Source organism: Nansenia antarctica (assembly GCF_963989245.1).
Source record: "Nansenia antarctica genome assembly, chromosome: 4".
Lineage (NCBI taxonomy): Eukaryota > Metazoa > Chordata > Actinopteri > Argentiniformes > Microstomatidae > Nansenia > Nansenia antarctica.
This window is the reverse complement of record NC_137689.1, coordinates 60,535,314-60,550,040: the sequence shown is the minus strand read 5'-3', so window position 1 is coordinate 60,550,040 and position 14,727 is coordinate 60,535,314. Positions and strand designations below refer to the sequence as shown.

At 41.9% G+C, this 14,727-nt stretch overlaps 1 protein-coding gene across 1 annotated transcript; it reads left to right on the top strand.

Annotated features, from left to right (window-relative positions):
* Positions 1 to 3,823: 3,823 nt before the first annotated feature.
* Positions 3,824 to 8,698, top strand: sub1a (SUB1 regulator of transcription a). Its single transcript, XM_080529019.1, has 6 exons — positions 3,824 to 3,990; positions 4,504 to 4,588; positions 6,068 to 6,163; positions 7,649 to 7,780; positions 7,913 to 8,021; positions 8,335 to 8,698. Exons 2-6 carry the CDS (start codon positions 4,505 to 4,507, stop codon positions 8,412 to 8,414), a joined length of 501 nt encoding a protein of 166 aa, XP_080385145.1. The 5' UTR covers positions 3,824 to 3,990; position 4,504; the 3' UTR covers positions 8,415 to 8,698.
* Positions 8,699 to 14,727: the final 6,029 nt, after the last annotated feature.

Genomic DNA, 14,727 nt, shown 5'->3' with positions numbered 1-14,727 from the left:
CTGTATACTTCTCAATGCTTTTATACAACACAATAAAGGATGGATCTTTTAAGTGCCTGATTATAGCACTGTTAGCCCTCCTTGTCATTATTCTGTCTTTATGGATCATATACAAAATATCAAAATCTGACAATTGTAATCCAACTGGCTGAAACAGGCCTGCAGTCTGACATGACAGCAGTTGATAACTTCACACAAGGCAGAGTACTTTGCTATGACTTTTAATGGGACATGGAGTGATTCATAACATTGCACAGTGAAAGCATGTAGGTAACACAAGAAACCTAAACTGTTAACAATTGCATGAAAGACCATCCAGTCAAATAGTACAAACTTCAATAGGGCTGTTTTAGGTCTCATATGGTTCATCATCAAGTAGTGAACCCATGTATGAAGGGACGACATTTGTCCACAATATGCTCATTCTCGACCTCCATGGGTATCATCACATAATTTAATGTATGTGTCTGTTGCTGATTGCCACAAAGGACTAATGTTTCTCCAGTTTTACCGGCAGAAATTCACACGCATCTTCTTCCTCGTTGACGTCACATGGACCACCTTGCTTGCCATAATATCTATATGTTGCTCGGTGTTGCATGTCGGATGACGTCCCAGGCACCGAGCTCAGCTCACACCAACAAGTGGCCGTAACTTTATTCTCCACCGGTGAATGCGTATAGTCCTCCTTGGGATTGGGTCATCTTGTAAGCGTTCACTACCACGATGGTTCAATCGTTGAGTAGATGGACTTTGTCGGGTCACTTGACTTTAATCACATTCTTGTAGTACTTTTTAAGTATTTCCAATAATTTGTATCTCCAGTCGTGGCTGTCTCCAATGTTGCGCAGTTGATGTGCACAATCCATAAGAGCAGTTTGATCTGAAGAGAGAAGAGGAAGTACATGTTAGAGCTAAGAGTTTAGCCATAATTTCGAATTTGATCAAAAACGAGAAAAGCCTACTATCGTGAATGAAAACTCGACGAAGCGGGACTCACCTTTGCATGTGATGTTCATAACGCACGGCGCTCGCTCGCCTTTAGTTTACTGATTTAGACTGCTGCGTGTTCTCAGAGGAGCGAGATGGACTTCTATAGAAAGTATCTGTGTAGAACGATAACTGTTTGGGCCTATGCCTTGCCTGCCGGGTGTATAACGATAACTGTGTGGGTCTATGCCTTGCCTGCCGGGTGTAGGTTTGAGCTATTGATAGGAGTTCACTCATTTATATAGCCCAGCAGGTGATGTCGTCACAGCGAGGCTGCATGGGGATCTCCCGTGAGATCACGATAAAGTTACTCCCCCTGTTACTGTTATTCAATGGCTGTTTATAGTACAGTACATACAGTAATTCAGGGATCAATTTGCAATCAGATCGGCAACTGTTTATCACTGTTTTTGACAGGAAAGAACACAAGGATATGTCCACGTTTGGATGAAACCAAATTGTTTGTGTTGATTGTTATTGTTATACCGGTTAACTTAACTCCAGTGGTCACCTGTTTTCACGTAACCTCTGCAGCGTTCACATTTTTTCAATTATAGACCCCAGACCCGCCACATCCGTTGGGTAGATCGGATCCCTATTTCCAATCATGAATCTTATAACATCAATGAGAATATGTACATGTTTCCCAAATACTGTCCAACACATAGAGTGGTGATGCATTTTTGGAGAGCCCATTTAGTGACTCAAAGAGAGGGCTGTTTAGTTTGGGGTCATTAGTTAAGGGCCGAGATTTCGTCAAAATGTTGTGGAACATCAGAATGCTTATAAGCACATGAAATATTGAGGCAGAAACAGCCCTGTTAAATTGTGATCAATTAGGTTATAAAAGGTCTATGGGAATATCATTGGCCTCCAATTTGAACTTGACTGACACAGTGCACTTTGCACCGGACAGTCAATAAACATGAACGTGATGCTGTGTTTAGGTAACACCACACCTGCACTAGTTGGCAAAACATGTTATTTGATTGATATTTTTGCTTCAAAGGGAGGAGAACTTGCACGCTTACATAACAGTCATAAAAAGTAATTGGTTTTGCTCAATGTGCAATGTTGTTTGAGATGACTGATTGACAAACAGCAGCACCTAATGGGAGCATATCATTGTTGTCATATATATATGAGTCCACCTGACCTGTTTGTTAATTTTTGGTGACTTAGTGACCAATTGATATACTATCAACATGTCCCACTGCACTGCAGTGACTGCAGATATCAACAGCTACAATTCATAGAATTTGTGACCCCAATTAAGATTAGAAAGCAACAAAAGTATTCAAAAAACATTGTGGAAAGTTAGCATTAGGGCTCTCTGTGTGACTGTGAGTGTTTATTTTCCATGACAGAATCACAAGATGTTTGATTTACCCTCCTGAATTTGAAATGATAACATGACCCTAAAGTTTACAGATCATGAATCGCTCGCCTTTTGTTTACTGTAAACGCTTATGGATTTACACATTGTTGTACATAATGCATATTATCATTTGAGTCAAACTCTTGCAACCCCATTAGAATCGGAACTCATGAGATATACTAAATAATTCCCTCCTATCCCCATGGTATAGTGTTCATTAACATGTTGTGGCTTGTCCCACTGTGGGAGGGTCTATCAGTAGAGAAAGTACAGTTCTGCTGTAAGACCTGACCTGGTGTGTTGGTTAAACTAGAGGCAACCTACATCACTGTTATACTGTATTATCTTATCTCCCCAACTATGTGTACCTTTATTTTAACTTTATTACCCATCCTAAACATTGTGTGTAGGACGTATCTTTGAGAATGTTTACAAATCAGACCTCAAGATGTGGAACAAGTATAATGTATATAACATTATAAATCTTTTTTTAAGACAAAACAAAACCATGTTACGTATCTCTTAGTTGTTGTTTTTTTTCTGAGTGGGGCAGTCCCACTCATATTTTTCATTTTATTGATAGGTACAGTGAAGATTTAGACAGGAAGGATGGGTGAGAGAGAGAGGAGGGATGACATGCAGGATATGTCCCCGGCTGGAATCGAACCGATATATATTATAGTAAAATATATTTTACTGACTGTTTTTATTTAAGTTCATCTTATAGTTTGCTATCACAGAACCTGTGCTATTAGACATAGGGAGTAAGGAGCATTGACAGAAAACATGTTTTTGTGTAGGACTTTTTAGTCTTAACCATGGGGCTCTAGACTGATATACAGTATGATGCCTAAACAAGACCCTGCCCAACCCACTGTACTGCCCTGCTCTTAATGGGCCATTTTTGTTTGAGCTTAATTAAGCATTAGTCTTTCGATGCTTGGGTTCACTTGGTGGATGTCATTACTACTAGATACATGACATAATCACCTATTTTGATGTACATTTATTTTATATTCTCTGTTACCTTATTGCTAACAATGCAAATACTTTCTGTAAAAGAATACTACATTTGGCAAATACAATAAGGAAAATATAAATGTGAGTGACCAAACTGATTACTCTGCGAGAAGCAAAAGGTCAGTTGATTTATTTTTGTTTAAGTGGGCCACTCAAATGTATTCAAAACAAAATAAAGTGTGTCAACTGTATAATTATATGCTTCATTATTTATTTAAAATTAGTTATGTCAATTTGTCTGTTGGTTAAGCTATAGTTTTATGCCTGAATGTTTGTAATAGTTGTTATAAAATAAAACCAAAATAAAAAATAGTCAGTGGGCTTCATCATGATACAAAAGAACATCATTACCCACAATTCAATGTAGCTAATTTACCACCGGGAAGTGGCAGCAAATTCGCGGCACTTACGTATACCTCCATCGCCACCAAAATATACGGAGAGCACTTCTTGTGTGCTTGTAATGCAGATCTACTAAACCGCGCAGGTCCAGCACTACAATAAAAATTTTTTTACAACAAAGATCCGCAGGCCTATTCTCAACGCTCCTTCACGGCATCATCCACATACATCCAAACCAGAGCCCATATTGAAATTTGCACGTAAGTACAGTCTAAAATGCATACAATGTTGCCTCGTGTGTGAAGTCTTCCAGAGGGATCCATTGTGCTTGCAATATTATAGCGTTGTTGTAAAAACGTTAGCGCGCAATTAGAAAGCTCGGTGCATAGTGATACATTTTTACAACATTGGTTTCTTCACAGGCCTACTTATCTAGCTGAATGCTACTTGCCTGCATACTACAGCAGACAGGCGACTCATCGCCTGTATAAAAGCGTGAAAAGGCTAATTAATTACTGTGTTACTTGCTACATATATAATATGAACTTCGAGTGAAGTGTTACATTAATTGGCATGTTTCATGCATGGCCTACTGTGCACACATTATGAAATGATTGTGAGTTATAGATAGAAACGACTCTGCAGTACACGCTACAACACTGCTGTCAATTGTGCACAGTGGAATACTATTTATACATGGTGGCATATTGGTGATGTTATGCGCGCGTCTCTAACCTATTTCATGCTCATCAAGGGGTTCACTTCTGTTTCAGGATGCCCAAGTCCAAGGAAGTACTGACCAAGGAAGTACTGACCTCCACTTCTGGCAGTGACTCAGACAGTGAAGTTGAGACTAAGGTAAAACAGACCCCTTGATCCTGCTTGCTTCTATGTAGGAAAAAAAACACCCAGGTGGTGAAGTAAGCAGTGCAGGTTTATGAACAACCATATACAAAAGTGACAGTTGTTACTCTGATAACAAACAGGAAAGATGCCAGTTATTAATTGAACAATAGCAATGGAATTCCAAACCCAACAAGAGGGTGCACAGAATCTAGCGGCAGTTGGTAATTTCCATTTCAAACCCATTTTCTAACTAGAGTTTTTAAGGTACACAGACATAATGTATCAAGATGTTCGATCCCAGTATTCCTACGGTTTACAAATCTAAGCTGTGACATAAATGTTTGTTGAAATATTCAGTGTTTGAAAACCATACTCCCCATTCACACAAATGGTGGAATGTTCAAAACTCCACTCTAGCAGCAGCTGGTAGTTTCCATTTCAAACCCATTTTCTAACTTGTGACTGCAACAACAGTTTCTCTGGTTCCCAGGATTTCTACGGTGTGATTATCTAAGCTGTGACATTTATACTTTTTGAGATAGAGCTGTCTGAAGCTGGACATGCTTTTCTCAAGCTACTATTGTATTGCTGGGCATGTGATGCATAGGCGACTCCTGATTGGTTTAAATCTCATGCTACGAACACACACACATTTCAGGTATAGAAGCGTCTGCACCGCTTAATTAAGCAATATCACACGAGAGGGAGTGCTGTTATACTGAATATCACCATGGCTGTGATTTGGTCATGGGTACGAGGCCGCAGGCCGAGTACCGAAGACAATCACAGCCGTGCTGATATTCAGTATAACACCACGACCTCGAGTGTGATATTACTTTTATACAACAGTTCTGCAGCGCCATTTATTAGTTAATAGTAATAAGCGACAGCAGATTATGATTTGTTTGTTTATTTAATCACTTATTTTGGCTCCGCCAACCAAAAATTGTTTCGGCAACTGAACTTCAACTGGACTGTTGCCTAGTAACCTGAACACAAACATCCGCAGGCTAGCTAATTTGTATCGTGTACATTTATCTGTACGTTTCCGTGCAACCAGTGAAATATGACTCGGTTGACTCACTACCATGATCTCCCTCGCCTAGAGTCCCGCATCGGACAAGATAATCTGATGGATAACGACCGTTAATGTAGTCTAATTAACGGTCATTTAATAAAACACCTGTGTGGCGGAGTGATACATATAGTTAAAAGTCCCAGTGCTGTTATACTGTATATCGACACTCATGGAATGCCTCTTGTCCAATCAAATTACATGGTCGGAACTAACTGTTGTATAAAAAATCATAACTCTCTTGACTCAATAGAACAGAAAAGAAAACACAATTTTCTGATATTGATTAAAACGTTTCCCCTTTTTAAAAATAGGCTGTAAATTGTTTTTATATTCATTGTGATCAGAGGTTACCTCTTGTGATTCGTTTCAGAGCTGATGTAGGCTTTTATATGATATGTGCCCTTTACATTTAGGCCAAGAGGAAGAAGCCGTCCACACCAGAGAAACCGGCCAAAAAAACGAAAGGTGGCACTTCTGGCAGTGACTCAGACAGTGAAGTTGAGACTAAGGTAAAACAGACCCCTTGATCCTGCTTGCTTCTATGTAGGAAAAAAAACACCCAGGTGGTGAAGTAAGCAGTGCAGGTTTATGAACAACCATATACAAAAGTGACAGTTGTTACTCTGATAACAAACAGGAAAGATGCCAGTTATTAATTGAACAATAGCAATGGAATTCCAAACCCAACAAGAGGGTGCACAGAATCTAGCGGCAGTTGGTAATTTCCATTTCAAACCCATTTTCTAACTAGAGTTTTTAAGGTACACAGACATAATGTATCAAGATGTTCGATCCCATTATTCCTACGGTTTAAAAATCTAAGCTGTGACATTTATATTTATGTTTGTTGAAATATTCAGTGTTTGAAAACCATACTCCCCATTCACACAAATGGTGGAATGTTCAAAACTCCACTCTAGCAGCAGCTGGTAGTTTCCATTTCAAACCCATTTTCTAACTTGTGACTGCAACAACAGTTTCTCTGGTTCCCAGGATTTCTATGGTGTGATTATCTAAGCTGTGACATTTATACTTTTTGAGATAGAGCTGTCTGAAGCTGGACATGCTTTTCTCAAGCTACTATTGTATTGCTGGGCATGTGATGCATAGGCGACTCCTGATTGGTTTAAATCTCATGCTACGAACACACACACATTTCAGGTATAGAAGCGTCTGCACCGCTTAATTAAGCAATATCACACGAGAGGGAGAGCTGTTATACTGAATATCACCATGGCTGTGATTTGGTCATGGGTACGAGGCCGCAGGCAGAGTACCGAAGACAATCACAGCCGTGCTGATATTCAGTATAACACCACGACCTCGAGTGTGATATTACTTTTATACAACAGTTCTGCAGCGCCATTTATTAGTTAATAGTAATAAGCGACAGCAGATTATGATTTGTTTGTTTATTTAATCACTTATTTTGGCTCCGCCAACCAAAAATTGTTTCGGCAACTGAACTTCAACTGGACTGTTGCCTAGTAACCTGAACACAAACATCCGCAGGCTAGCTAATTTGTATCGTGTACATTTATCTGTACGTTTCCGTGCAACCAGTGAAATATGACTCGGTTGACTCACTACCATGATCTCCCTCGCCTAGAGTCCCGCATCGGACAAGATAATCTGATGGATAACGACCGTTAATGTAGTCTAATTAACGGTAATTTAATAAAACACCTGTGTGGCGGAGTGATACATATAGTTAAAAGTCCCAGTGCTGTTATACTGTATATCGACACTCATGGAATGCCTCTTGTCCAATCAAATTACATGGTCGGAACTAACTGTTGTATAAAAAATCATAACTCTCTTGACTCAATAGAACAGAAAAGAAAACACAATTTTCTGATATTGATTAAAACGTTTCCCCTTTTTAAAAATAGGCTGTAAATTGTTTTTATATTCATTGTGATCAGAGGTTACCTCTTGTGATTCGTTTCAGAGCTGATGTAGGCTTTTATATGATATGTGCCCTTTACATTTAGGCCAAGAGGAAGAAGCCGTCCACACCAGAGAAACCGGCCAAAAAAACGAAAGGTGGAGAGAGTTCTAGGGCAGGCGGAACTTCCAAGGAAAGCAGCAACAAAGATGATGACAACCAGCCAACCAAGTTCCAGGTATGGAGCCTTTAACCTCCTTGAAGTGTTTATTTTTCTCTGACTATAATTGTGATAGACTTCATAGCAGCTTTCAGACCTCGATAATATTCCCCAGTCGACTTCTTTGTCTGTTTTTTGTTTGTTTTTCAGATTGGAAAGATGAGGTATGTGAATGTGCGTGACTTCAAGGGCAAATGTCTGATTGATATCCGTGAGTACTGGACGGATCAAGACGGCGAGATGAAGCCTGGCAGGAAAGGTAGGCAACCTGTTATGGCTGAATGAAATCACATAGCCAAGTCAGTGCCCCTGAACACCAGTGTCCTGGCTAAATTCCCAATCTGCCATACTATCATGGCAACCTAATCATCCCCTGCTTTCAATTTGGTAATTCATCCCCTCTCCTCTCCCTTGCAACTATTCCCCAAGTTGTTGCTGCAAATGAGAATATGTTCTCAGTCAACTTGCCTGGTAAAATAAATAAATGCTATTTCCTTGCTTCTTACTGAACCAAAATCAGTGGAACTATTTGTTTGGTCTCTGTCTCTGACTTGCCTTCAATCTTTCCCCAGGTATCTCACTGAACCCAGAGCAGTGGAATCAGCTGAGGGAGCAGGTCTCTGAGATAGACGACGCTGTGAAAAGGATGTAAAAGGCCCCTGGGATTTAGTATTCCTTACGTGGTGTTTTGTTCTGAATATCTTACCACCTCCTGTTTTTTAACATTGTTAGTAAAATGTTTTTGAAGGAAGACTAATGTTTTTTAAAGTGACAAGCTAGTTTTTCTGTTTTCTTCTTGTTCTGTGTTCAAAACCCAATATACATTGTTTGTTGAGTGCGTCTGATGTTACTAGTGAATGGTGTGTGTGTGTGTGTGTGTGTGTGTGTGTGTGTGTGTGGGTTGGTTGGTTATTGGGTATGTTCTAATAAGAAATCAATAAAAGCCATTTAAAGGGATCACACGTCTTGAATGTTTGAGTTTAGTAGAGTTCGAAGCACTTCTCCCAGTTATGGTTCGGAAAAGTGCACAGCTTGAAAACATGGCAGTGACAACATGGCTGCTATTGTTTATGAAATCCTTAACAGTCTTATGAACCACCACATTACACAACCATCAACATATACCGTACTGTATGTCCAATCAATAGAGCTCTCAAACACTATAATGGTTTATTGAATTTTATTTATACTTTATTTATGTAGGGAAGTCCTTTTGAGACCAACGTTTCTTTTTTAAGGGTGCCCTGATTACAAAATATATGTACATCTTAAATCTTAACCTATACAGACATCAATTATAACAAAAGCACTCCTCCACTGAGGAATCCTTAATCAGGTCCCAATGGCCCAATGACACTAAAGTAGCAAGTCTTGGAGTATCCAGCAGGTCATTCTCCACACCAAGGAGCACAATGATTAAAGGCAGTTCTATCAGTTCAGAGGACACACATGGGACCTCGAGGACTAACCAATCTTGAGACCGTGTCTGATAAGTGCTAGGTCTCCAGGTGGTAAGGGATGTAAGATAGTATTGTGTTGGGTCCTTCTAGTGATTAGGGATGGCCGCCCCACTGCTTGATATAAAAGACAATAATGAGTACAAAACTTGATATTATTATAGATATAACTTCATCACCGGCGCCCCCCTCCCCTCTCTGGAAGAGCTGTACAACACACGCTGTCTCAGGAAGGCCTCCAAGATCTCCAGGGACCCAACCCACCCTGGGTACGAACACTTTACCCGGCTGCCCTCGAAAAGGCGGTTCAGGACCTTGGCCGCAAGGACAAACAGACTGAAGAACAGCTTCTACCACAGGGCCGTCCAGGCCCTGAACACAGCAAAGACCTAGGTTCTGGGCCCTGGACAGTCTGGACGGATTGATGGCAGCTGCTGGACTGAAAAAATCAGGTGTAGTGCTGAGGCACAAATATGTACATTTCAAGCCTGCAAACTGCGACACTTTAAATAAATGTGCAATAACACTATTGTGCAATATGACAACCCTAGTCGTCTATCTGTACAGTATAGTATAGTGGATAGTGTACATAGCCTTTATTTATGTAAACCAGCTCCTTCCCTTGTGATTTTTTTAAAAGTTTTTTTTTTTTTTTTTTCCTAACACCAGGGGAGCCACCCCTCCTAAATTTCGTTGTTTGGTACCTGTACTGTAGCAATGACAATAAAGACCATTCATTCATTCATTCATCTGTAATAAATAAAGTGCTGAATGATAACTGTTTCAATGTGGAGGAGGTTGCATGGTAGGTAGGACACACGAAAACTGTGGTACTTCGCTGCTGCTGACGTAGGTGGCAGACTCTGCGGCTGTGCATGAGAAGTGCTAATAGCTACCTTCTCACAAAAGCGATAGTGTCGTAGAGAGTCGAGTCACTCCCCAGGTTTCCCATTGTCCAGGCACAGCAAAGCATTCTCTCCTGCTGACACAACTGCTGTGGTAGCTGACTGTGTGTCAAACACTTTAGCTTGCTCACAGAAGTCATCACTGGTTGTGAATTTCTTGAGGGGAGCTCCTTTCCCAATGCCATAAATACGGGAGGTAGTGTCACACCCAGCTATTGCATGGATGAAGAGGTTGTGAGGGCAAACACTGGGCCCCAGCTGCTGCTTGGCGGCCTTGATGTTCCAGACACGTGGCTTCTTCATGCTCTTCTTCGCCTCAGGTTTGAAGAAGAGGTCATGTGACTTGAGGTTGGTTTGGTATATGAGGAGGACGAGCAGATCTGTATCATCACCAATGAGCACAGTGTTTGTTACTGTGGCAGACTGCACTGATTTTTGCACAATGAGGAGATCAGCATCACCTGGAGCATGGTACGTCTGACAGTTCTTCTGTAGGTGACCACTGAGCATGTTGATGAACTGCTGCTTGTTTGTGTTGTTTGAAAGGAACAGGTTCTTTATTCATCGTAATAGGCATGTCTTCATCCATGGTTACGGCTGCTCCAGTCCTCCCACCTGCTCGCCTGCGGTGTGTCATGTCTTTTGTGGATGTGCCCTGATAACCGTCGAACACAACAACTGCCTCTCCATACTTCCTTGTGACATAATCGCTGTACAGCTTGCAGATGTCCTTGTAAGTGGATCCACGTGTCCATGGGATGCGCTGAACCAATACTCCACCATCCAGTACATACTGGACTTTTATTCTGAAATTAAAATTTTCTGACTTTTATTCTGAAATTATTTTTTTCAGACTTTTATTCTGAAAAAAAAAAATCTGACTTTTATTCTGAAGCATGGTACGTCTGACAGTTCTTCTGTAGGTGACCACTGAGCATGTTGATGAACTGCTGCTTGTTTGTGTTGTTTGAAAGGAACAGGTCTTTATTCATCGTAATAGGCATGTCTTCATCCATGGTTACGTCTGCTCCAGTCCTCCCACCTGCTCGCCTGCGGTGTGTCATGTCTTTTGTGGATGTGTCTGTGTTTCCCGGAAGGTCAGGTGTGAGGAGCTCCCAAATGGCATCTGCTAGCACTGGCTTCTGTGGCTGTCGAAGCAGCAGGGAGGTGTCAAACAGCGCTGGAGGATAACTACACAGCTCATACCTGAACACTGGTGCCAGGTCTCATACCTGAACACTGGTGCCAGGTCTCATACCTGAACACTGGTGCCAGGTCTCATACCTGAACACTGATGCCAGGTCTTGTGAAGCTTTAGCAGCAATTATGAGTCGCTGGAAAAGTAGTTGAGGATCTACCTGCACTGCTTCACCATCAATCTTGACTGAGGACTTCATACTCATGGTGATTGCCTGCTCCTTCTTCTTGAATGTGTACTCAGCAGTAGTCTGTCCCTCCATGCTGGCCAAGATGGTGTTTCCGATGGTCTTTGCCTTTTCAACATTCACAGAAGGGTGCGCATGGACCCCAGTTGAGACACTGCGCAAGCTTGGATCGGAGCAGAAGGGGTTTCTCTCTTGGAGATAGTTCAGAACTGTCAGTGTATGATTCATGTCACATGCTTGTCTTGCATCTGTCATGTCCTTGTTCTGCTCCCCAGTGTTGTGGTTCACCCCTGTCAGCTCTTGCATGGCATTGTTGACTTCAGCACAAGCTGGCATGGAGAGCAGCCATGTCAAACGTTGCTGCTCTGTCATCCCTCGGCCTCTTGTGAGGCCACCACAGGTTTTCATACTTCTCATCAGATAACGAGATCTACAGACAGGCCAGCCCATAAGCAATCACTTCATCTGACCACATGGAATCCCTCTCCAAATCTCTGGTAGACATCTGGATGTTCCAACTGGACCCGCCTCCGCCATCAGACCTCTGCAGCTCGTCCAGAACGCTGCTGCCCGGCTGGAATCCCAAGCTGTGCCGTCCAGGCATTTTCGCCATTCACTCATGAGCCAAATGCCGGTAGATTCGCGTCTTGCTCCCTTTAACACATGTCGGCGTTTCCCTGGTTGCGGCAAGTAACAGGCACGTAACATCCATATTCTGTATAAATAAATATATTTGACTACCAGCAAGACACCGCAGCAATCGTATCTATAACAAACACAGAGATTGTATGAGCCCCGCTGTCAGTGATTAATGAGAGCGTCAAGCACAGCCTTTCCGTAGAAATACATCGCTCCCTGTCTAACGTATTTAACGTTACATGTTTTAAGGCTGATCTGTGCATGATAGTGCTACATTTTGACATAATTCTTATTGCATTTCCCCCCATTGAGCTGTATACCGGCACTTAAAGTGAAGTGCTCTTATGACACTTAACTCCTCCTACTGTCGCCGCTCGTTCCTGGTCTCTTGTGTATAGTGGAGAACGTATCCTACCCGAACCTATATGGAACTTTTCAAATGTGTGCCGAGCCGAGCCGAGCCGAGCCGAACCGGTCTGGTCAATGGAAAAGTGACATTTTCCGAGAGTGAAATCTGTTATGGTATTTAAAAATGGCGGTTAGCGATGAAGTCTATGAACATGGGATGACGATGTTGACGATTTCCATTGACCAATCAACGGTCTGCAGCGTCACACGTCACACACAGCCTGGCACGAAAGTACCGAAACGGCACGGGTACTATGGCCCGGTACGGCTCGGTTGGCAGTGGAGAAAGCAAAACAAACCGGGATCACGCGGCCCGGCACGGTACGGTAGTGGAAAAGCGCCATTACACATCATCACAGTAATGTGCAGTTGGAGAGATGCTGAGGAAATAAATGTCAGTTCACGTTAAAAAGAGAAATGGTGCTTTTCCACTACAGGGCCGACCCGGATACGGCACGGCTCGCCTCGGCACGCTTTTGAACAGTTCTGGGTACGAGACGTTTTCCACTAAACAGGAACGACCCGGGACTGCAGGAGGAGTTACGTGTCATAAGATTCCCCCCGCTATACAGATCAGCGGGGGGAAATGCGATAAGAATTATGTCAAAATGCAGCACTATCGTGCACACATCAGCCTTACAACATGTAACGTTAAGTGCCTGTTACTTGCCGCTTTCAGTTCTAGTAGACTAGTTTAGATCTCGCAACCAGGGAAATGCTGACATGTGTTAAAGCCCCGATTCTATTTTTATTTCTCCTGACACGTTGAGCACTGTGCTTTTTTTGTTGGTGAACTACCGTAATAAGCCTAAAAAAGTTCAACTGTTCAAAAAGTGCAACTTCTCTGCTTTCAGAAACTGTTTGAATTTTTTAGATTGGGCATATAGTTCATGAATTATGATAGTTTGAAGGAACGCTGTAAAATCCTGTCTGCGCCTACAGCTCCGGTTTCGGAGCAAGACGCGAATCTATCGGCATTAGTCAAATACATGCTCACATCCAGTCATCCGCTCACTGCTCTCCATCAAAAATGGCACATCCATCATTACATAATAACAACTGCTCTGATTAGATTGCTTAGATTGTTTAATACATCTAATGCACTGTATATAAGATGATGACCACGGGTCTTTCTGCTGCTGACCAAGGGGCTGAGTCCTGTTGATGGGGCCAATTTTTATTTTAGAGTCTGTAGGCTACTGTATTTGTTTATTAAGATTTCATAAATATGATATATTGTCTGAATTTTTTTCTTGTTTTATAAAATGTTATTATTTATTATTTATTATTTTCATTTCTTGTGCTGGTTTATTATGAACAACATGTAAAATTGCAGGAAACTAGCACAAATAATTGGGTGGGAGAGAGGGGCCGCCGCTGCCAAAACGTGCACAGTTTTGGGTCGCTCCACCGCCAAAAAATCTCACTCCAAACTGTTGGTGAAACTTGGCAGCCCTGCGGATACATATCTGATATTTAGCAACGTGCCCTCCGTCTGAACTGTCAAGTCGCGTTTAATGCGACTTTTACGTCACTCTAGCAGGGTTGCCAGATGGAATTGACAATTTACAGCCTAACCAGTCTATAACCGCTAAATCCAGTAGCCCATTCGGCGGTAACCCACCCCATCTGGCAACCCTGCAGCGCGCCCCGCCCCCCTCCCTCGAAACTTAAATGTAAGCTACACTGACAACTTTATTTAGTCACTAGATGGCGTTGGTACTTCACATTTAGAATTTCTGATAGATTTCTTTAGGTTCTACTCATTTTACGGACATATAATAACACACGTATATGAAAAAACACAAACAGTAGACAGACAGCATTCCACTGAACGGAGAGAATCACAAGAGACTTCTGTTCTCAATCCGATTTCCATATCAAAGATTGCTCAACCCGAACAAAGGCTAAACCAGGAGCCTCAGCTGATAGGTGGTGGGCCGAACGCGTTTTTCGTGAAGTTTATCTTTTTCCATCTACAGAGTACACGATCTCTTACATACGATATTAAGTAATTCTCTTAAGTCTATAACAATTTGTTGGCAGCTGTAGTTATGACGGAGATTTTCACAAACTTATTTTTTAATCGTCTGTCTGCTCAGGGAGATCGCTGGTCGCTCTAGTAGTTGATAAACCAATCAGAATTCGAGTACGGCTTCATTAGGACCCAG